At 33.0% G+C, this 25,449-nt stretch overlaps 1 protein-coding gene across 2 annotated transcripts; it reads right to left on the reverse strand.

Moving 5' to 3' along the window:
• Positions 1 to 20,460: 20,460 nt before the first annotated feature.
• Positions 20,461 to 23,267, reverse strand: LOC149542192 (galactinol synthase 1-like). 2 transcript variants are annotated; one of them, XM_089797212.1, is made up of 4 exons: positions 22,591 to 23,267; positions 22,158 to 22,509; positions 21,589 to 22,044; positions 20,461 to 20,966 (listed from the first exon to the last, which is right to left on the reverse strand). In XM_089797212.1, the coding sequence occupies exons 2-4, from the start codon at positions 22,485 to 22,487 to the stop codon at positions 20,727 to 20,729; spliced, it is 1,026 nt and encodes a 341-aa protein (XP_089653338.1). In that variant the 5' UTR covers positions 22,488 to 22,509; positions 22,591 to 23,267; the 3' UTR covers positions 20,461 to 20,726. The 2 variants fall into 2 exon arrangements, with proteins under 2 accessions (XP_089653338.1, XP_089653340.1); XM_089797214.1 differs by having other exon boundaries at positions 22,158 to 22,596.
• Between the last annotated feature and the right edge of the window lie 2,182 nt (positions 23,268 to 25,449).

Raw genomic sequence — 25,449 nt, forward strand, 5'->3', positions numbered from 1 at the left:
CTATTCGATCAATAAAGATCAAATGGCCTCAGTCATATTTTAGGCCGATTTCAGCTAGAGTAGTCTCAGTTTCTCAAATGCCATGAAAAGAAGACATGTTCCATACATGAATTAGGTGAGAAAGAAGACACATAGCATTGATGTAGACCATGGTGCGGTTATGGGACATGTAAAGATCGATGACTAACACCATTGGAGCATCAAAGATTTATGAGTCATTGATCTATTTTGGGCTGATTTGGCCTACCTTCATTTTTTTTCAAAATTTCCCCAAAAAAGAAGTCTTTAGAAAGAAGTGGAGTCACTGAATCTTCATAAATTAGTGATAATTACTAGAGTTAATCCTAAATTCTACTATAATAGTGTAATTTTATGTTTTCATGAATAATTATAATACTAGCTATCCACTATACAATGTATGTTAGAATTAATATCAAACACATGCTAAAGTCTGTAGATTTTGTAACTTCTAAAATTTGCTTTTGTGTAGACCGTAAGGTTTAGTTTTCATTATTCAATCTTGGATCTCTGCATTGTGCAAAAAATCCAAACTGAAATTCAGTAAAAGCATTAGAGCCAGGAGCATCAGAAAGTGGTTACAGATTACAATTCGCAAGTTGCAATGCAAACCAAGTCTTCCTAGATAGCTCATAGTGTCACAAAAAATAGTTATCAATTAGAGTTTCAACTTCCCGAGTAAGAGATCCTGAACACATTTTTTATTGATAGTTTAATAACTAGAATCAAGGTTTAATTTCCAATTTATCGTGCATTGTAAGCCTAAATTGTTTACTTTCTAGCACCTAGGTAACTTGAAAAGTTTAAAAATAGAAATACAATTTAGGGTTCAAATATTATTCATGTCTATAAATTGTAATTTATGTTTGTGTATAGTTATGTAAATTTTTCAATGATGATTAAAATATACAAAAGGAGTGGAACTGATAGTGGAATTGCAACCCAAAAGAAAATATAGGGGACTCGGAAACTATATTTTGACATGCACAAACTTGTTAAAATGCCAAGTTTTATTGATGAATTCCATGATATTTTGGATCTTGTTATCTATGGAAGGATTATTAAGGAAATCAGAGATACAATTGAAGATAAGTGGAATGATGCACAAAAGGAGTCAAAATATATTAAAATGAACAATACGATAGGATGCATTGTAAAAAAAGTTGCAATGTAGACTGGTGCAATTTCCTACTTGGGGTTCCCTCAAGTATTCCCTTGTCTAGAATTTGTAATAGTTTGTGCTGAAAACTATGATGAAAATAGAAAGGAAATTGTGAATCAAAATAAATAGGAGGTAATTTTGTCTATCACGTAGAGTGAATTTGGTAGACTATTGGACCTAGGGTTTAAAGAACAAAACCCAACCCAGATTAACGTAGAAAAATTGGCAGAAATATATGACAAGCTAGGTTTAGATAAAAAAACATTTTTATATCACAGGGTTAGTAGACACATTCAATCTGCCTTGTGATCATAAATCTCCTTATGAATTGGATATTTTTTTTGCAATGGGTTCAGGATAATGTATCTCTGCTATCAATGTGTTTAGGTTTGGAAAGTAATGAGAAAGTGGGTGCCAACATTTTGGAAATGATTTTCAATATTAATTATCTATAATAACATGTAAGATATAATTATATTAGGCACATTGTACATCACATGAACGAACTTGATTGTTAATGATTAAAAAAGGGTTAGACCCACTATCACAGAAGACATTTTGATACACAACCTACTTGTGCTATCTTCTGTTATCAAAGCATCATCAATTTATTAAAAAAAACAAGCTTCAACTTAAGTTTGATAAACCAATATTTGAATGGACATATGTGATTAGAATGAGTGATCCCAAAGGGAACTACAACCACTTTGTAGACTTCTTTTTGGCACCACTTTATCATAAAATTATAGGCACTTCAATGCCTAGATTGCTTGTGGCTTGTAAATGATTAATTCAAATGGGAAGTCAAATTCAATTGATTGATTGATACTTTATGGAAGAGTACACGATGTTAAGATTTTACGATTCAGTTGTAAAACCCTAACAGATTCTAATACATGTGACAGAGAGAGTATTTGCATTGGAATATGTACGACAGATGGAAAGCACATATGTATTGTTTCATGGCTAGTAAAAGAAAACTATTTTTCCTTCCTCGCCTGTCGGATGTGAAGGGTTCACATTTGAGAGAAGAGTATTCAATGTGGTACAGGAATTTCTTGCAGTTTTAAAATTTGATGTTGCCAAGCACTGACAGTATGATCTGCTAAACATAATTGGTACAAAGCTTGTATAGAATGGAAATTTTGCAAGAAAATGTCAACATGAGAGTATGCCATTGATTGAAAGACTTAAAAATATGGACTCATGGGAAGAGGTCAAAATGGAGATGGAGGAATGCTCCAGTGAAAAATATATTTCAATATAGGAATTATCATCACAAATTAAAGAATTGCACAGACAAAAAGAAAAAGTCCAGTGAGTGACATCCTACGATTTCTACCAAAAAGTGGATTATCCAAGTAAAAAACATCTTCCAGATGCCATACATAAAGATTGTATAGTTGGATAGTGGTGTCGATAAAAAAATAATGCATTTTGGGAGATAAGGAAGACTCTTGGTGAACCTAATACCTCTGCAAATTTTGAGGACTTTCTTGATGATGAAACATTTAGAAAATTATAGAATAATGAGCATCTAGATTCAGCAACAACACAACATGATGAAAAATATGAAGGCAATGAGTAAGAGATTTGTAAGGATCCTTCATCCATAGCCATAGGCACTACCATTGGTCCCAATAAATCCACTACTCTAACTACTACTACTACTAGTATATTTGATTCAGCTAGACAATATGTTGTATGTAATGAGAAAACAAGGGAAAAATATGGCATAGGGGAAAATATAATAAAAAAATGGGTTATCTAGGTGATGGTAGAATGGACATAAAAGTTCAAGGAAATTGGTATCCACTCCCAATACTAGAGGTACTGAAACCTAGTCATAAACCAATCATTGGAGATGAGTTAGATAACCTTTAGGTTCTTTAAAAAAAGGTTAATCCAAACCATTATTCATCCAAGGTGGATTTATAACCTCCCAAGTTGTTTCATCTTCAAAAGTTACGATGAAACTAAAATTTGATTAGATTCCTACAGTTCAAGGTCACTATACAAAGAAGCAAAAGGTTTTAGATACTCATACTAATACAATACTAGTCGCAACTTCCTTAGCACAAAAACTTCAAAAAAATCCAAAAACTCCACTTGTTAGTGGCAATGGGGCAGGATTAGGAAGGGGTGATTCCATTGGTAATCCTCTAAATGCAATTATTTCAACCTTAGACATTGGTGGGGACAAGTATAATGTTGGAAGTGCTCTTTCTCCTTTCAAGCATCATATTGTATCAACAAACCCAAATTTTGAATTCAAAAATTTTGTAAAGAATTTTCAAGAATCCAAAAAAATGAATAGAAAAAATAATAAGGCATTCAAGAAGGATGTACTTGAGGTGGCTTGTTCTCAAGAACCTAAATTGAGTAGGATATTTCCAACATATAACACCAATAAATAAACAATGGAGTTTATGATTGTTTCCCGCCCATAACTAGATAATAATCCACCAAAGAGTGAGCTAAATCCATCAAATTTTCATGTTAGCACACTACCTATGGATTTATCCAAAGTACAAAATGTGAAGAAAGTTAGTGTGGCAAAAAAGACCAATTCTATGGTCTACAGTTCATTGTTCAAGGTGGAGAGAGAAAAAATAGCCGGAGAAGGCAATTGAAAAGTTAAAAGTAGACTTGACAAATGCAAAGGAAAAGGAGAAAGCAGTAGATAGCAGGTGTAAAGAAATAGAGAAAAGCACCTTGCTTCCTCTCAAGGACCAAGTGCACAACCTTAGACAAAAAATATGGAGGCAGAAATGAAAATTCTAAAGGAACAATTGGAAGAAAGCAATAAAAAGTTATTTGATGTAAATGTAGAGAGAGAAGAACTCAAGATGTTGAAGGAACAATTGGAACAGAGAAATAAGAAACTTAGTGATCATTTTGAACCATGTTAATATGGAAGCCAATGTAAAATTCAAAGAACTAAGGGACAAATTGCAAGAATCAAATTAAAAACTTGAGAATGAAAGAGCATCTATAGTAGATATTTTCAAAAGGTTGGCGTCTAGTGGACATACTATCACATAAATAAGGAATTGGACAATGAAAGGGAAAAAGAAAAACAATGGGAAAAGAAAGGAGATGAAATAAGAAACAAAGTGAAAATTAGTTGTCACAAATGGTGCAAGAGGTATAGAAGGCTAATAAAACAATCAAAATCTTTGAGAATAACATGTTTGAATCCAATGAAAAAAAAAAAATTCAGTCAAGCTAATTAAAGAAAAAATGGGGGAGGGGGGGAGGAATTATGACAAATACCAATAGGTTGTGTGATTGGTTTGAATTGCATCATAGTTTTTGATTTGTTTGTGGGAGTATCAAAGAGCAGATTGAGAAGAACAATAATATTTTATAGATTATACACATAATCAACACACATAGTGATAGGTATTTGGCTAGCCAAGGAGTTCATGACTGCATTGGTGCATCAGTAAAGACATCAACTATCATTCAAAAATGCCAGAGTATAAGGGAAGGAGAGTAACATTTGAACTCAATTAGGAGAAAAATCACCAAGATGGATGACAGAGAAAAATTAATGATAAGTCTTGGTTTGCCTAGTCCTTTCTCTAGTAATTCATCAATGACATTCATTGGAAAGGAAGCTTACCAAAAAGAGTTGGAGGCTAAAATGATGTTTGAAGTAGTCAAGTTTCCTTAGAAACTCTTGAAGGCATTTTGAATTGTATCAAACCATTGGTGAATCTGAGTGTACTATTAGATATAGAATTGATTTCAAGTAAATCTTCCAAATATGGAAGTCTGACAAAGTTAAAGGTCATCTACTATAACATAACAAATGTTAAAACTATAATGCCCTGCCCGGAGATCCTTGGAAACAAGGATGAAATACAAGCAAGATATATATATATATATATATATATATATATATATATATATATATATATTTAAAACAAGTGTAAGAGCACAAAGCAACAATCATACATAGATCATAAAGATTGCAACGGAAGACTGACACACAATCCAACACTAATGGATCTCCAAACGCCACTATTACCAAAACCACAAACAAGAAAGAATAAGAGATTGACCAAGCTAAAAGATCAAAGCAGACTCCTGAAAATTGGCTAAATCTAAAATTTGAAGCCCTAAATTTTCCTAGAATCTTTATCTTAGCCCGTAGAGGTTTGAAACCCATCTCAAATGAATCGTTGCATATATTAAAATATATCTTAAGTATAAGGAACTTATACTTAAACGATATATTTTAAACCCCAAAGAACTACAACTGAAAGACGTAAAATTGGATTACAATAGAAACAACCTCAATCCAAAATGCAAAACGATAGGGTTGAAGAACATCGAAGAGGGTATCCAAATCAATTCTCAAAAAGTTTGGATCAGACTAAAAAGTGCCCGCTGCCTGCCTGCGCAGGTTTTTACAAAACTAGGCAATACTTTAATACAACACATAAAAGTATCACACGACATTTCTAAAGAAGGAGGGTGACATTTTTAGGGACTAGGCGATACTTCTCCCAAAGGTGTGCAACACTTTAAGGGTGTCGTATGACATTTCTTATAAGGAGGTATGATAATTTTCAGTATTGCACGATATTTCTCCAAGAGGCGTGCAATAGAATCAGGGGATGCACGATACAGTTTCAATGGGTGTGCGATACAATTTTGTGTCACACCATGCTGATAAATGGTCACCCAGGAAACTAAAGAAAAACACTTAAGGACAAAAAAACAACTAAAACAGAGTTTAGAACCTCCACACTAGGGAGTACCAGATCCACATTTTGAGGCAAGAACACTTGAACCGAAAAGGAAATACAGAAAGAACATCTAACCATCTAACATATAAGAGTAAAAGTATAGAAGGAACATTGCAGTATACTAAAGCAACATTGCAATAACTGAAATAACATTGCAATGTACAAAACAAACAAACTAAGTACATGGTTCCTCCCAACCGTCAATGGGGTGAACCCACAATACTGGGTACCACTTTTGGGGGATGAAGGAAATTGCAAAATTATGAAAAATTCACATATTTTTAGTGTTGTTTTCTAGAAAAAAAATGAAATTGGCTCTTTTGACCCCTAAAATTGAGATCGAATGATCTCCTACTATAAAATAAAAAATGCCAATTTGTGCTGCTCAAAGCAAGCTTTCTAATGACTATAATTATAATACATATTATATTCATTAAGACTTTCAAATATGAGTTTAACTCATTATAGGTTCATTACTGATTGAACATCAACTGATTTCGACACTTTGGGAAAATTAGTAAATTAGGTCAATTTTTTTTTGAAAAATAACTATGAAATAGGTTATTGAGATAGCTTTCTATTCCAAAAAAAAAATTTAGATTTATGATAAATTGAGTTCAAGTTATCTATGTCAAAACAAACATATGTCTGAATTACAATTGGTGTCACTTCAAAACTTCATAAATTATACAATATTCAACCAAATTGAATCAAACCAAATGCATCCTCTAGATATTTATGTTACAAATCCAACACCAAAAGAATTACCTCATTGTCTTTTCTAGAAAAAAAGTTATGTGTGTCAAACAGACTGTCACTCTTTAAAAATATTGAATTTTAACATGTACCACTTTTCAGAGGAGAAGAAAAAATTGACATAAATAAATTTAAAAATAAAAACAAAAAATATGTATACAAAGTAGGAACAGAGTACTACAAATCACTAGTTTATGTCATCTTGAAATTATTCATAGTTTTAAAGATATAGTCACTCGAACATGAGGTTTGTTTCAAAAATATTGATTTCAGTGTCATAATTAGTCAAAAAGTGGAACCCATTATTGTGGGATCACCCAATGATGTCATTAGACTATTGTGGGCCCTAGCCATCCCCCACATGTAACATCCCAAGCCATCGATCAAATCATCGGTACTGTCGTGATAGGGACATCACTACTAAACATGCTAATAACCAAAAGCATAAGGAAATCTAACATGCTAGTAGTACAACAGAAGATAAACCTGCAAGTAGATAACATCACCTATCACATGCTAATCATCATTCTAAGGAATGCATCAAAACTAAGATCATCTACACATGATAAAAAACATCCCAATGAAAGTATAAATCAAAAGAAGCATACTCCGTAAACCGAAGTACCAAGTGAACACATCCAATAGCGGGCGCACTAGGATATAAGACCATCTCTGTACACCGATCCCTAGTAGTGGTGAAGGTAGCTACACCTCCCAACCATGTGGCACCCATAGGTCCAAATATACCATGCTGATGGAGATAATGATCCAACCACAAACACACAAAACAACATCCATGGCTAACACACACGCCAAGCAATATGATGATTGAACCTAAGACAAAGACAATGCATAAACTATAGGTCCTGGTTAGACATCTCAATGGGCTACTATGTAGGGACTAACATCATGGAGGGTCACTCGGCATCAAAAAGCCCAAGTTCGGATCTGTGCAGACTCAACTCCCTCAATGGAAGGCTAATACATTGTGTAGACTCAACTCCCTCAACGAAAGGCTCATACATTGAAGTACTATTTTGTTATCTTTAATGTTATTACCACCCAATATTTTATTTAGTTATCACTTATATAAAGCTTCCTATGCGAACCTCCGGCACCATGAACGCCGAGCTGCGAGATAGAAGCCCCCTCCATATGTTACCCTACCCTACCCATGCTCATCCAACGATGAGTGCCCGTAGGCATGCAAACTCCCAACCCAAACTCCAATGATCACAACTTTTGAAAGTATCACAGAAGATCGAGCCCTGCAAGTCACCCGATAGATGTAAACATGTGTGGCTCATCACCATCAGGAAGATCATACATAAGGACAGGATGCGAACATAAACAAAAGTCAATCAACCGAAAACATAATCGGGATGACGAATGCTACACACATCCCAACGCAACATAAAGTGCAAAAGTGGTCTGATAGATATCTAAACAAATCATCCAAGTCCATGAACCACATTCTGCCAAGAGAACTCGAGAAAATAGGGTAGCACACAAAACGAGGCAACAACCCCAAATTTTGGAAAATTTTTGAAATCAAAACCCATTTGGCCTTTGGGTGCAAAAACCTCGAAAATCCATAAATAAAATCGAACACTGTATGCAAAAATGGCCAGCATAACGACTCAAAAACTCAAACCCCCATTTCAAAAATAGGGAAAACGTTCATACCTGTCCAACCGGGTAGAACCAACAAACAGAAACAGAGGGGAACACTAGTTCTCAGCCTCTTATCAAATTGCTACAAGAACTAGAAGTTGAAAAAGAGCAAAAATAATAAAACGAGAAAGCCCTACCTGACAAAAAAAGGGGCAGAAAAAGTAACTGACACAATAAAATAAATCACCCACCAAATTTGCTGAAAATGACGGCAAAGCATAAACTCCCTGAGTCGAATCCAATGATACCAACCTCACGAAAATCCCATGCTCACAGATCCCAGAATGAACAAAACAAGAATCCTTTAGAAGAGGATTTCCAAAATGGCTCTCAAATTTCAAATTCTAAAAAGTGAGAGGTGCATAATGAATTCACTTTTCCAATACTTATTCATTTTTGAGTGAATAATCGATTATGGAAAATAGCTAGCTAGAGTAGTTAAACTCTGAATCAAACCAAATGAAAATAGTTTATTATCCATAATGAAATTTCACCTAAGGCAAAGCTGCCATCTAAATTAAATTTGAAAAGATTTAAAACCCAAAAACCCAAAGTCATAGAAAATAACTTAACACTTTTGCAACAAATACGAACTTCTAAATGCACAGACACACTCACTAGTCTAATCACATAATGTAGATGAGTTTGAATTTACTAATCACTGAAAGGTTTATATTTAAACAACTAAATAAGGGTACTTCGACCATATAGGGATGACATTGGCAAAATATGAACAACTAAATCACTAACTCCATGTGCCACTGCCAAGGATATAATTCCTGCACATTAAAATATATGATCAAGTGCAATTGCATATTATATCATAGCCAAAGCAACATGTATTAAAATACTTATTCAATCCATTTACATCACTCACATTCGTAGAAAGTGTAAAGATACAAGAATGAAGTAAATAACCATAGCAGAAAATTCATCTCATAACATAATCAACAAATATGTCCAAATAAAACATATAACCAGATATCATCATAGATCTACTGTCATCTCAAAATAGCATCAACATGAAAAATGATAAACTGAACAATATAGCAGCATAACATCTATGGAACTAAGTCAAAGTATAACATCCAACCCTCGGGTCATCATAAGGTACAAAATAAGAGTATCAAGTATCTCTCGAATCAAAATAGACAAGGTACAAACTACAAACATGAGAGGCACTACAAAAACACCAAATGAAGGAAACCTCAACATCCTAAAAAAGTTGGTTGAATATTCAATCATATCATAAGACATCCATCAGGCATCAAAGTATGTGACGCTTGGAAAGTGATTTTAATCATCTTTGTAGTGTTTACTTTATTTCTATTTGTAATTGTTTGATATGATTTTAAAGTTTGAACTTTGTTTCTTGAATAGGATAAACATAGCAGAATCAAAATGTTATTTTGCTTACTAGGCCTATCAAATGCAAAGGCAAAAAATGTTTCTAATACTGAATTTGATGCTAGTCTAAGACTCTTTCCATGACACAAAATGACCTGAATATGTTGTTACCCCCTTATTTCTATATTTATATAGAAGATAATTCAGGGTTGTTTGTTAAATGTTATAGTTGTAAATTTAGTACTTTTAACTCATGATTATGAAGTTGGGCATTCAAATTTAAATTTTGCAAATTAAATTCATTGAATTCTATCAATTATCATGTGTTAAAAAATTAATGAGAATGAATATAAAATTTATCATTTGAATTGCTATATTTTCATAGAAATCATCAATGATTGTACCATAGCAATGTATCATTTGAGCATAATAATGCAAATAAAAAACAATAGTAATGGTACAATTTGAATGAATCTTGATTCATGAATCATGAAACCATCTAACATAAAATGAACTTGTTTGTTTGACATTGGACATTTAAAATATAAGATAACTTATTATGCATGATAGATGAATTATGCATGATAGATGAATCATGTGATTAGATTAAGAGAATACTATCTATCCAGAATCCAAAATTTAGACTGTAGTAATTACTAATAATTAATATTTATTCAGAGTTGACACATCATATCATAACCGTTAAACTTGCCACATCATCTCATCATATGAATATTCAGATTCCTTGCCATCAAGTTCAAACAATCCATCATGCTGCATGTTTTACCCAGTAGGCATACCTCCGTAATCATGATAGTAATCCCCAGCTTCAACATCAATGCTGCCAATATCAGTGGGTGATACCACAATAATGGGTTCCATTTTTTGACCAATTTTGACACTAAAATCAATATTTTTGAAACAAACCTCATATTCAAGTGACTATATCTCTAAAACTATGAATAATTTTAAGATGACGTAAACTAGTGATTCCTAGCACTCTGTTCCTAGTTTGTAACCATATTTTTTAATTGGAAAAAAAAATATTGAAGTCAAATTTTTCTTCTCCTCTGAAAAGTGGTACATATGAAAAATCAATATTTTAAAAGAGTGACAGTCTGTTTGACACACATAACTTTTTTTTCTAGAAATGTAATGAGGTAATTCTTTTGGTGTTGGATTTGTAACATCAATACCCAGAGGATGCATTTGGTTTGATTCAATTTGGTTAAATATTGTATAGTTTATGAAGTTTTGAAGTGACATCAATTGTAATTCAGACATACGTTCATTTTGACACAGATAACTTTAACTCAATTTATCATAAATCTAATTTTTTTTAATAGAAAGCTATCTCAACAACCTATTTTCTTGATATTTTTCAAAATTTTTTGACCTAATTTACAATTTTTTCTGAAGTTTCGAAGTTAGTTGATGTTCAATCGTTAATGAACCTATAATGAGGTAAACTCATATTTGAAAGTCTTAATGAATATAACATGTATTATAATTATAGTCGTTGGAAAGCTTTCTCTGAGTAGCACAAATTGGCATTTTATATTTTATAGTAGGAGATCATTCAATCTCAATTTCGGGTGGTCAAAAGAGCCAATTTCATTTTTTTAAGAAAACAACACCAAAAATTTGTAAATTGACATGTTTGCATGAACACTATGTTCGTGCAAACATATGTTCACTGGAACGTACAAGAAAAATAATCCAATGATTGGAAATTTAAGTTAACGTGTTTGCACAAACATGTAAAATAATTTGTGTTTGCGGGAACATACAAAAAAAGAAAATTTATCAAGATCTCAAAATGGAAAAACAAAATTTTTAATCACAAAATCGTTGTTAAAATATGTTCGTGCAAACATATTAATAAGGTATGTTTGCGTGAACATACCTTATTCAAACTCAATATGTTTGTGTGAACATATAATTGTTTTATGTTAGAGCGAACATAGTTAGCACATTTGCACGAACATACGTAAAATTCAATATGGGAATTTTCATCATTTCACAATTTCCTTCATCTCCCAAAAGTGGTACCCAATATTGTGGGTTCACCCTAGTACCACTACTTGAGTTACTGATCTCATTGTTTGAAATGTTGCCCAAACCTCTTCTTTTGCATTTCTTCATCCACAATTTCAATTCCCTTTCATAAGGAAAAGTATTGATTTCATATCTAGATGTATACAACCTCAAACAATTTTTTGAATTCTTGTCTAGTTTATTTCTTACCTTTGATTTTATGAACCCCAAAGCACTAAAAAATCTCTCATCCTCCACAGACCCCAATTTCATGGTCAAACATAATTCAACAAGCTTGAAAAATTCTAATATTGAATCTTGTAACACTTCACTCTGAGCTAGATTTGTCCAAAGTTTGGTTACTGATCCTTCTTCTCTGGGGTTCTGCATAAGATCATATTGTTCCGTCATTGTACTAGCAAAATGATGGGACTACCCTCTCAAATGAGATTCATTTAAAACTCCATTTACAATCACTCCATTGATTTCTTTGCTTTTGCAAAATTGATCTATCAAAATCAATAACTTATCTCTAAAATATTTAGGACTTCTTGAACTTCAATAATGGGGAAACACAATACACATTGATTTAATAAATTTGTATCGAGGAAATCTTTCTCTAATTTATGAAGAAAGATTATAAGAAATATCCTTGACATAATTCATTACAGACTCAACAATATGTTTAAACACTTCCTTTGTAATAGTTAATTTTGGTTGCATGGATTTCTTTCATTTTTTCATGGACACAGGTCTTTCATAGTAGTGCATTGGTATCTCAACACCTCGTATATTGGCACATAATTCCCCCTTCGCATCAAGATTTAAAAAATTATCAGGATTATCAAAATTTGTGATTCTCATTCACCCTGAAAGTTTTTCATCCACAAAAAATGAATATGGATTTCTATAGAGATTATCAAGGGTTGCACATGTCAGTTTATGCAATGTATTATATTATGCAATATACATAAATCTTTGTTGGATATTCTTCATTATATTTTTCATTTCCTCTAGCATGGAGAGAATGTCTACTAATGTTAAGAGTGTCTCTACATTACTTAACCTTTCAAGTAGATCACCACATTTCCATTGACCACCCTAATCATCGTGAGTTGATTTCATTGTACCAAGCAAGAATGGATATTAAGAAAAAACTCGATGAGTTGGTCCATACAAAGAGATCCATCTGGTATCATTACCCTTAAGAAACTTTCTCCCATTAGTCAAGCCCTCAACAAACTGTTGAAATTCCTTGAATCATTTAGGACTTCAAAAAAAGTGTCTATAGATCTCTTTGATTAAAACTTCAACTCTGTATATTTGTGGAGAGTTGCTGACAATTCCAAAAGCTAGATTCATTCTATGGGTCATGTAGTGAATGCCAACAATGTAAGGTGCAAGAAATTCTTTTAACTTTGTGACAAAACCATTCTTGTGGCCTTATATTATTGAAGCTCCATTGTCATGTCCCCTTTTTAGTGGCATAACTTTACAGGGGATTTGCCTATCATCGACTCTCGTAGGCAAATGATTATGGGAAGAGGGTCATTTTTGTCTTCCGATAATTACAATTTTGCTCTGAAAGAATAATAATTGAGTAAGTGGGGCCTACTCGTCCTAATATTAAATAAAGGTTGTACTCCAACTTTATCAAGTTATTTATTTAATTTTATAAAGTTTTACATCATAAAAGATGATTCCGAAAAACTTCCAGAAACTTCTCAGCGAAGGGATTAAATAGAGGACATAGGGCTCCCATTTGGAACAAGCGATTTTATGGATTCTACTATTTATCATATTGGAGCAATTTGTGGTCTCCGGCCTGCAAATTCCATTTGATCTTCGGGAACGAAAACTCCCTTGGATCTGCATAACTGAGGAAGTGAGATATCTTCCGAAGGGTTGCACATTGGAGATGGTCTCCAGCTAGTTCATGATAATTTGCATAGTTGGATTACGGGAAGGGTGACGTTTTGAAGCTTTGAGGATTGGTAGATTTGGAACTGGGAAACCTTCATTACAGCCAACCATAGCAGCTCAAAGTATCTGGGAACACGATTCCGCTTACTGACTAGGTGCACTACTCACAGATCGCAGGTGCTAACGCTGTCATAAACTGCATCAGAAGTCGATTAGTTGTAACCCTATCTGGGTCACCCGACTGCAGAGAATAAGGATCGCATTGGGTAAAAAGCATTCAAATTTTACCTCTGCACACCGGTTCTATTCCCCCTCGCGACCCGCGGGCCTAGCATTCCCTTTGGGCGACTCTGTAGATCACAGTTTAGACAGGAAAAATCTCAGATCTGAATCCGGCCAGAGCTCCCTCACCATTCGCCGCCAGATTACTGTGGACACGAAGACTTGGGCGACAATGCAGAGCATTCAGAAAGCAGATGAAATAATAAGGAGCGGGTGCTAGTCAAGTAATAATTTCGGACTCGTTGCCAAGGGCGGTTCATGGTAACAACAGTTTGACATTGGCATGAATCCAAGAAAGACACTAGTCCAAAAATCCAGTCCAATGGTGACTTACTTTTGGGCGGCGCTACATTTCATCAGTTCTTGTACAATGGACCTTTAAGTGCTCCTCCTTACAAGAATCCAAAGGCAATATCCTCCTGTTATCACCACAACCAGAGTACCACGTCTTCTTTAATACTGCGCTGGGGTTCTTCTCAAAGGACGCATTCGTTCTTGCCTTCTGCATGGATGAGATATGCTGGTAGCTTGATGAGTTTAGGGTTACAAATGTTGATTTTGTAGTTGTGTAGAAAGTTTATATGTTGTTTCATGTCATTCTGTGATCCATTTAGACAAATCCACAAATAATGTTGTTGTTATTATTATTATTAATATAACCGAGCTTGTCAAACAAAGTGTTTGACGAAATGTCTAACCCATAAAGTTTGAGTTTTTTGGTGTTAAATAAGCAAAAACCTGTAGGGGTTATCTCAGTGGTATCAGAGCGTGTTTACAAATTATTTGACGAATTGCCATAGTACAATATCGGGATTTAGTGCCCTTTATAGTAAGGGTCATTTCATCCATCTACTCTAACACACACCAACTTTTGGCCAATCGTCATTTCATCTATACCTCTATATTCAATTAGGGAACTCTTTACTAGTTCAAATATGTTTTCCACTCTTGAATTATCCTTCATTTTAACAATAGTTAGTAGATTGGGTTGGCAGACAAAATTATGTACAATATAGACATGCAAGCATACCCAGGAAGTATTGTATATTGATGTCACCTCATCTAAAGATAATGCAGTGAAATTTAACTCTTTAATTTTTCTTTGATATTTTCCTTTTCAACATCAACAAGAAAACTTTCCCATTCCCATCTGTTGTTTACTGACTAGTGACTCCTCGAATAATAACAAACTTTTGCAAAGTGTAATAAACTACTCAATGGTGGGTAGTCTATCATGGCACACCCTTTTCTTAAATTATAGAAGACAACACTTAACTAAAGAACTTTATCCATTTCTTGAACTTCCATTGCTTCTCCAAGAAGAGATTCAATGGAGCCCTTTACTCCAATAGGCTTCGTCTGTATTTTCTCTTGAAATTCTAAGATTTCTACATTCTTAACATGTTGAGATTGTTCCTTAGTTTTCCATCTTGTCATTGATTTTTCCACTACATTTATGATTTGCTTCTCATAAACTTTACCCATATGCTTTTCTATTGTGTTAATTTTTAGTTGCAACCTATTTTCCTTTTTATTTATTCTTGTGCATATCGTACATCTGCATTCTACCAAAGAATCACCTTCTTTTGGATTGTGTACAGGTTCAATGAATGGATACTTTAAGGTCCATTCTATTTGAAATTTTTTGATTGATATATCTCAATGTCAATATTTTTTGGATTTCACACCAGTTTTTGCATTAGTGGTACTAGTCACCGGTCCTAGTTGATAAGTCAATAAATGACCACTAATAGTCTAACTTGTATCTACTAAATATAAGAATGAATTAAAATTACATATAACAAACAGATCAGGGTCTAAGCTACTCACATTTGGCTAAAATACATTTGTCGAATTTACAAGTTTTTTGGCAATGATCTCGATAGTATGAGAAATTGAGACTTCACTACTAATTGGAATTGAAACAACCTATTGATCTATGAATGTATTTATACCACTCTTTTTTAGCAAAGTCCACGAGAATATTATAGCGCATACCAAATATTTGGTGAAGCCTACGTAAGAAAAACCCATTTTTAGAATTTCCAAGGTGAATATGGTTTGTCCATTATAGGGCAACACATAATATAGCTGGAAAAATTTGTGTGGACACACATTTGTATATTTAGGGGGCGAATGTTGTCCCTCACCTCAAACATTTTTTAAAACCAAGGGCGAATTGAAGTCGTCCAAAAAGTTCTACTTGGGAATCATAGCTGAATGTGTTTAATTTTTTGTGTGACAAAAAATATTTTTGATTAGCTATTTTGTTTTGAAAGGAGATCTGATGGCATAAATTTGATGGTGATGGGCTTGAAGGTTTGACTTATATTTGGTAAACTTAGTGCAACCCGCCAACTCACATATGTGTAAAAAGTTTGCCAAATTGACATTGGTCAATGGGCAACATTCACCAAATGGCAAATATTTGCCACTAAAGTTAAGCTTGTTGAGGGAAATGAGCTAAGTGATGCCTAGATTTATCCTGAAGAGTTCTAACTTAGGGACTATATCAAATAAGGTTAAGATAGATTTGAAACCTACCTTAATAGTTAGAGAAATTGATCCCATAGTAGTTAGTGACATCCTATTATGCATCTAATGGCGACACAATAACCTTCATACTTCGTATGACTCAAGCTATTAAGGAAAATAACTATCTTTGTGACTATGTTGTCTTACCTCATGCAGTCTACCATGACACCTCTAATAGTGGTATTAGAGATGGAAGCCAAGATGTAGAGTGAAGTAGGATCTCCACTATAGGGCTTGTCTATGAGTATGAAGGAAATGGTAGTCTTTGGTACTAAGAACTAGCTAGAATCTTAGGTTTTTTTTTTGGTAGAAAATAGTATTTAGTGTACATGGGAAGTAGTTAAACCATGGTTTTGTTGGAATGGAGGTGGTTTTTGAAAGGGGTTGTCTTTTAACCAACACAACCTATGGTGGTCTCCATTTCAAATGTTGGGCCTCAAGACTTTGTAGGGAATTTTTTCATAGTAGACTTTCATAGGTCTACTATGTCTCTTTGGAGTTTGGAAGATACACATGCTCAATTTCACCTTATTCATTAGGATTGTGATGTTTTTAAATTTTATAGTCCCTCTATTGCTAATTGAACTTTTGCACAAGATTAACATCACTAGCCTTAGTCTCTAGTGGAAGGATTAATGTTGGTATCTAGAGACTTCCTTCTAGAGAGACAACTCGAAGCCATTTTCTTCCCATGTTGGGTGGAAGAACTTTCTAGGCCTTGATTCTTGATTTACAAAGAACAACCTATTTGACACACAAGGTTTGACCCTACTTGTAAGTAAAATGAGGCTAAGACCACCAAGTTATTAAGCAACATTCTACACAAGAAGCCAAGAAGCTAAGATCTTTGTAGGCCTTGATTCTTGATTTACAACAAACAACCCATTTGACACACAAGGCTTGACCCTACTTGTGAGTAAAAGTGAGGCTAAGACCACCAAATTCTTTAGGTAAGCAACAATATTTCTGAGGTATACAACAACCTACATGACAAAAATATGTTTATTTGCAAATCAACATTTCATACAATCATTTTGAAATTCACAACTTCCAACTAAATAAAATACTACACCTTTGCATACATTTACAATACAATTCTTTAGATTTACATCCAATTGAAAGAGTCATTGATCTCCCCTAAAATAAAATAAAGAGTAGTTCATTTATTAACCTTATACCTTATGTTGAAATTCCTATTGCAATTACTGATAATTAATCTCCTATTGTAAATGATTATTAAACTGTTGAAAATAAATTCCTAGCTAATATAGAAAAATAACACAACTACAACTTCACCAGTAAAAATATAGAAAGAAATTCACATCACAATGAACACAATATTTTTGGATAAATCATCCCTGAAAAACCCCTAAGTGAAAATCAGTTGTATAGATGAGGAAATTATATTAAATTTAGCAAATCAAGAGATACAAAAATTCCTTGCCTCTCATTGGCAGAACTCTGACAACCTCCTAATTTCTCTTGCTAATATTCCTCTACTGCTCTCCCAAATGCTATTAGTGCTCCCTTGCTAACACTGCAAGATAGTTTGCTATCACAACAAACTCATTTGCTAACACTGCAAATGCTTCTACTTGCTTGTTCAAGCTTATCAAAGCTTATTCTCCAAATGCCCCCTAACCCCCTTTATACTACTGTTGGAAAATCGATAGTCGAGATTGATTCTCAATCGACAGTTGAGATTTAAAACAACTTAACAATCCTAACCAAGTCGGTTTCTAGTTACTTCTAAAGTGGTCATTTAATTAACAAATATTTGTCCCAATAATAACCCATTAGTTAGTAGAACAATTACTTGTTAATTAACAACATATGGATGAGCAATTGTCTGAAACTACCAAAACTAACAGCTTATAACCCTTTTTTCTTTATACTACACTATTTTCTTAATACTATACTATTTCTCTAAATTATTAATATTATACTATTTTTCTAAATTAATCTAAAACTAAATAAAATATAGTGGTTATAAATAGCTTCAATAAATACTTGAAATTAATTCTAAAATCAATGCTTGAAAACTGTAACTTATTTTTAGTTCTTGCCGACGGCAATACTAATGCATCAGTTAGATGCAAATAACTTTTTCATCCGACCAATAGTAGGCAAATATTTTTTTGCTTATATACAAATTTTTAATGTTCATACATTTATCTATGATTTTAAAATATGAAAAAAGCTAATTATCTTTATTGCGATTGGTTGGGAGTAAAAATAGTAAAGAGTAAAATTAATTTTCATTACATATAAATATAGATCTTTCAAACACTTTGCAAATACATTGATTTATAAGAACTCTATCAATGCATTAGTTACAACTTTATCTTTTTCACATTTGTGACAAGTGAATTAACTTTAAAAAAAAAATCATTTTTATCTTCCACCTCACAAATGAATGTCTAATCAATATTAATTATCACTATCTATTTTTCTTACCAAGTTCAAATATAGATATTTTAATCAAATATAGAGTTAAATGTTATATCTTTGTATTTGAATTTCTAATTTTTAAAAAAAATTACTATTATTTTACTTTTATAAAAATAAATTAAACAATATTATTTTTTAATTATATTTTATAATAGTGTTTGTAATATGTATAACTTATAAGTGTTACAATTTAAAAATATATCATTTATTATTATTATTATTTATTTAAACAATCAATCATTTAGTTTAAATATTTTTAAAACTTAAATATATATTTTAATATTAAATTAATAATTATATTTTATATCAAAAAACATACTAAAGGAAATAACAAAAAAAAAAGGTACAATTCTAAAACATATATAAATTATTATTAAGTTTTTATAAACTATGTATTAAAATTAAATAGTTATATTCTATTTCTTATTTATTACATTCTATTTATTTATTAACATCAAATTTATATCTATTACATCTATTTATTATTTACAAATGTACATATTAAATTATATAGATATTATTTCACAATTACTTTATTTTATGAAAAAATATGAGCCATATCACAAGCATTTCTGGACAAAAATTAATGGATTCATAATGCTAATTTAGAACTATTTAATGTTATTATCACTCACCTACACCTCTATAACTATTATGCATTAGGAGGAACTACGAGCGTCTCTTGTTTGTTTTCTTTATATTAAAGAACTTTCTTATAAAGTATATTCACAAATAATAAGGTGCTTATAAATAACTTCAATAAATACTTAAAACTAATCCTAAAATAAATGCTTGAAAACAATAACTAGATCATACCGAAACTTTTCTTTTTTCGGTGTTGCACTTCTAAAGGAGATAAAATGTAAAATTATATTTATTAATAAAATAAAAGCAAAATTAATTAATTATTTATCAATCATTAATTAATTAAGCCGAGAGTTAAGCCGAGAAGCTTTCTATAGTGGCAGCCATCTTCAATGTAAACATTTTCCATTTTGAAAAAAAATTGACGTTGATTTACATGTTAGAAAAACAAAATAGAAATAGACTAAATATAATTATAATTAAATTCATAAAAATTATAAAAAGGAAATGGAAGTAAAAATGAGGTAGATCAAGAGTGTCGAATCATTTTCTCATGCTTCTTAGACTCACATAAATATGCGATGATGAAAATTATGTAATTATGAAAATAGATGCCTCAAGAACTCTCAGCGTATTATATATATATAAAAGCTAGTTAGAGAGTTCAGCAACATGTTTAAATGAGAAATAATCTCTCCTATTCCAGCGAAATCATTGATAATTTAAAAGTTTGATAACTTTCATTCATAACCACGCGTTCCAAAAACGTTTTGATCAGTCTGTCACGAAAAATTTCAGCACCGGATATCTCCATACACGGTCTGCATTTTCCTGATTTTCTGACATTTTCATTGTCCATCAAAGATTAAAGATTCCTTATTGAGTTTTCTGCCAAAGATTTACAGAGTGTTTTCGTGAGAAACCCTTCGATAAATAAATAATAAATATGCTTTATTAAACAAAATTCTGCCAAAAGCTCTGTATGAGAAATAGAATGGGTACATTCTCTGTTCGGGTGATATACAAATGTGAGTACAGGTAACATATTTCTTCGTACAGGTAAACCAAGTACACCATCAATGAAGCAGCGCAAAGGTAAAACAATCAGCAGCAATTGATTTGTATATCTGATAAAGAAAACATCTGTGCTTGTTCCTTGCTTCAGGAAATAAACATCTAAATTTTATCCCAGATTACTACGCAGCAGGGGGAACAGATGTGAAAGCAGGATACATCCTGGGCAAGGCAGCCAACAAGGAATTCTCTGTCACTTGTTGAAGGCCAGATATGGTGATCTGAGCATCAGCTACTACGTCTGTCCATTTGAAGTCCAGATTTGGATCGTTGTAAATCTCCCACCACTTGTTGACCAGCATCTTTATGTCTTCCCTCTGCATGTTTTCCTCTTTTCCTGTGTACCTCCACGGCTTCGATCCCTGCACCGCCATGGATCCACGCTCAGGTAAGAACATATGAATCTTAGAGGCCTAAACTTGGAAGTTTTTATTTTAAAACGGTGAAATCATCTTGAAAATAGATCGTAAAAAACTTGCATACTTCAATTCAGATATGTAAAGATTATATCATAAACCAGAAACGTCAACGGTGAGGTAAGAACATAGTGTAACATGAATTGTACAGGCCATAAAATTGTAAAATAATTTAAACAGAGTGAAATAGATCGTCTCTCTTTCCTAGATTATTTAAAACTTTCATCAATTCAGAATTGTTCTAAAGATTTTACTGTAAACCGTAAATATTGAAAAGATAATAATAAAAATACGATATATCGTAAAGATTGTATTATAGACCAGAAGCATTTGTAAAGATTCTATTCTAGACCAGAAATATTGAAAAAATTATAGTATAAACCAGATATATCGTACAGATCGTATTATAGACCAGAAATATTTGTAAAGATTGCGTTATAAACCAGAAATATTGCAGAGGATGCATCATAAACTGCAAATATTGCGAAGGATGCATCATAAACCAGAAAATGTTGTAAAAATTGTGGACTGTATAAATTTCATGTATGTAAAGAATGAAGATACTTACAGCTGCGCAATAGTGCACGACTTTTACTTTATCCAGCTCCACATTTTCCGGATGGCGCCATAACATAGCCAAGACAAGGTTGTAAATCAGAGGAATTGGCTTGTAAATCTTCTGGAAAAACATGTTCAAGAAGTCCTGCTCGGCAAAAGGCGTGGGAGGGGTGATCTGCAGGGTGTGTAGCAGGCTGTCGAAGGTCAATTTGCTCGGTTCAAACACGAACATTCCGGCATTAAAATACAGAGCAGGGGGCTGTCCCAATTCAGAAGGCCACTGGACCTTCTCAGGGCACTGCTGGCAGTAGCCGATCTTATACTGAGGAGTATGACTCCAAGTCTTTTCACAAAAGCAATCCATAACTGCATAGAAATGTCCGTCTGGCAGATCGAAAAGATGATCAATGTTGTCATAGACTTGAATGTCGGCATCCAGATAGATCATCTTGCTGTATTCTTCAAACTAAAAATGATCACAGATTTGACAGAGTTAACATAAATCCTAAACCAGAAAAAACAAGGGAAAAGCAAAATGCAAGAGATTATTTGCTTTCTCGTTCATTTAGCTCTACCTACCTCCCAAATCCGCAGCTTTGAGTAATTGATAACATAATACGCCATGGCAAACTGGATATGGTTCTCTGGAGGATAAATAGGCTGGATTTCATGGATAATACAGCCTTGGCTACTCAGAAGCCTTCTGTGCTGGTCCGGAACATCAGGCAAAACAGCCACAATCAGAGGAAAAGCACTCTTAACCTTGCGCAGGCCCTTCACCAGTCCAACAACTCCCTTCACATAATCTCCATCTCCCGCCAGAAACGTTACATACGCTCGCTTGGAGTAACCCTCGCAAAGGCCCCCGACATTGTCACAGAACGGATCGGCAGGCGCCTCTGGAGCCATTTTCAAAGAACCAGAGCAAATTCTGTAAAAAGAGGTTTTGAAAGATCAGCGTAGTTTAAAAGCGGCAAAGCTTGAGAGCAATTCAAAAAAAAAAACAATTTACCGAGGTAGCGATCATGGCGCGTGATGGATGACTTAAATAGAGGCAAAACTGAAGAAATCTCTGGCGTCCGAAGAGTGTAGAGCCTCTCCATCTAGGGCTGGAAGTTTCCGGTTCTTTTCCGACCGACAGATCGGATGGCCTTTCCAGATCTCCATAATTTCTGCGGTCGCCATGATTTCTTTTCAACCTCAAATCAGTGCTCCCGCATGGGATCGGACACGCGTGCTGCTTAAACAAATTAGGGTTTACGTTTTTTCAACGTGGCGCCCTCCAGGTAAAGTAGATTGAAAAGGATCCTCGGTGGATTACAAGTCATTAACAGCAATGTACTCTGCTTGTAACCTTCTGCCAAGTGTAGGTTCGCCTGTCAATGGAAACTTCCTGTCCAAGACGGACTGCACTGTTCAATTTTGGAACTTTAAATGTACTTTTACGTCAACAGGAATCTTTGTACACCTAGTCCTTTTTCCGAAGAATTGTCTAGACCTCCATTAATGGAGGTTTCAAGTTTCTGGTTATCTTCCTCCATTCTGAAAATCACACTACGAAGACTTTCTTTGTTTTCAATGAATTCTATTTTTTGGGAGAATTAAATGATTTTATTTGCGCATAATGTTTTCGAGATTATTGATGGTAGTGGTTGTGCAATTCTTTAAGATTCCTTAGACAGCTGCCGCGTCTGTTATGAAGCCGCCTCGTGTATTAATTAACTTCTATTTTATTTTTTTCAATTATTTATTTATTTATTAAATTGTTTTTTCACATTTTTTTAATGTTCATATGTTTTAGACATTTAAAAGAGTATGTTTCTTTATTTTGTTATATTCCTTTACAATAGTACCATTTATTATGGATGGTAGGTGGGAAAATATATTATGATATGAAGAATAATATCATATAGATGAATATAATTTTATTTCTCATATCTATTAAAATAGAGAACTTTTTTTAGGATATACTGATAAAAGATATTATGAAAATATAATATTGTATGAATGAATATGATTTTTTAAAATAGACATAAATAATATTAACTATAGATGTTAGGTGAAAAAAGATATTTTTGATTCATAAAAAAAAAGATATTTTTGAAAAAATAATATTATATAGATGAATATGATTTTTATTTATTAAATAGACATGGTTTTTGTGGCCTGTTGCGAGTATTGGTTGAAGAAGCAATGATTACATCATTTCCCCTGTTCCAGTTTAGTTGATTGGTGGCTCTAGCAAGAGAACCAAACAAAGTACAAAGAAAGTTGTTGCTCCTGGTTCGATGGTGGAGGACATCCTTCAAGGGATTGTGGCTGTTGGTAACCAATTGGTAAGGTGATTAAAGAGCTAGCTTAATTGTTGGCTCTGGTTGTTGGTCCTCGTTCTCTATGTGACTATTTCCTTTTTCCAGCTTTTGTTTTCCTAATATTTTGTTAGGTTCCAGGTCCTTGTAAAACTTGGTCTTTTGTTATTGATTTGAATCGTTAGGTTCTAGGACCTTGTAAAACTTGCAAGACTTATTATGTTTTATCTTTTTTGCTAATGTAAGGAGTTTGGGGTCCCCTCAAAACCTGATTTTACCGTAATCTAAAACATCTATTATAGATTATAGGTGGAAGAGATATTATGAATTTTTTTATAATATAGATGGATATAATTTTAATTATTTCTTATATCTTTAAATAGACATAGAGATAATTTATTATGGATGCTAGGTGGGAAAATATATTATAAAAAATAATATTATATAGATGGATATAGTTTATATTTCTTAAGTACTTCTTTAAATCGACGCAAAGAACATTTATCATGGATGTTGTGTAAAGAAAGATATTATGAACACATAATATTATATTTGATTATTATAGTTTTTATTTCTTATATCTCATTAAATAGACATAGAGAACATTTGTTATGAATCTTAGGCTAGAAAAGATATGATGAAAATTTAATATTATATGGATGAATATACTTATTATTTCTTGTATCTCTTTTAAATAGACATAGAGAACATTTATTATGGATTTTAGATGGGAAAATATATAATGAAAAATAATATTATATAGATGAATATAGTTTTTTATTTGATTATCATTAAAATATTTATAAAAGAACAAATTTGTGTAGGCTCGGCTTGCTGATATTTGAAATATAGTTAAGGATATTCTAAGAATAGTCTTTGATCGAGATCCCATTTGCATTGTATTTTGAAGCAAGATTAACACCTTGAAGAGGACCCATTGCTTTTGTACAATGCCTAGTTGGGGTTCCAAGGGGAACATCAATGGCTTTAAGCATTTTCCATTGATAATCTCTAATGATCGCTCACACCCTGCAATACTAGGGTTTCCCTTGGTTGTGCCATCAAAAATCATTTTAATCCAGCTCGGGGGAGGGCAATCCCACCTGGAATTTCCCCTCTTAGCTTTATTAATGGCTTTGATCTCAGCCCTTTAGCCAATATCTCCTCTCACTTTGAAATCCAACTTACTGTTAACCGTGCTCTTATAGTTAAAAGCTATATTCATTTTAATTATTTTTTCCGAAATAGGACGAGCCATATAAGTGTCCCTAAACACATAGTTACTTCTTTCCTTCCAGAGATTCCAAATGACAAGGGGAAAAACCTACAACCATATTTTTTTCTCAATATTATCTTGAATCACACACCACAACCATAAGTTGTGATGAATTGTTAATCCCCTTTTATAGTATTCATTTAAGAATTGAATGACCACTTTTTCCATTATTAGATATTTTAGTTACATTATGATAGAGCACTTACATCATGGTCTAATGAAATCTTCACCTATGGTTTGATCTAAGGTTTCTTTTTCATTTCCATAGCAATCCATCATTCAGTAA

This window comes from Cupressus sempervirens, chromosome 8 (genome assembly GCF_028749045.1).
Source record: "Cupressus sempervirens isolate cs-2001-9-10 chromosome 8, ASM2874904v1, whole genome shotgun sequence".
NCBI classification, from domain to species: domain Eukaryota; kingdom Viridiplantae; phylum Streptophyta; class Pinopsida; order Cupressales; family Cupressaceae; genus Cupressus; species Cupressus sempervirens.

What these genes read in the sequence shown, in the direction of transcription:
- LOC149542192 (XM_089797212.1), bottom strand. Translation starts at nt 22,487, where the DNA reads ATGGCTCCAGAGGCGCCTGCCGATCCGTTCTGTGACAATGTCGGGGGC. An exon ending in CAAAGCTGCGGATTTGGGAG is followed by an intron (nt 22,045 to 22,157) that starts GTAGGTAGAGCT and finishes GATCATTTTTAG; the next exon opens with TTTGAAGAATACAGCAAGAT. An exon ending in TCGTGCACTATTGCGCAGCT is followed by an intron (nt 20,967 to 21,588) that starts GTAAGTATCTTC and finishes ATGGCGGTGCAG; the next exon opens with GGATCGAAGCCGTGGAGGTA.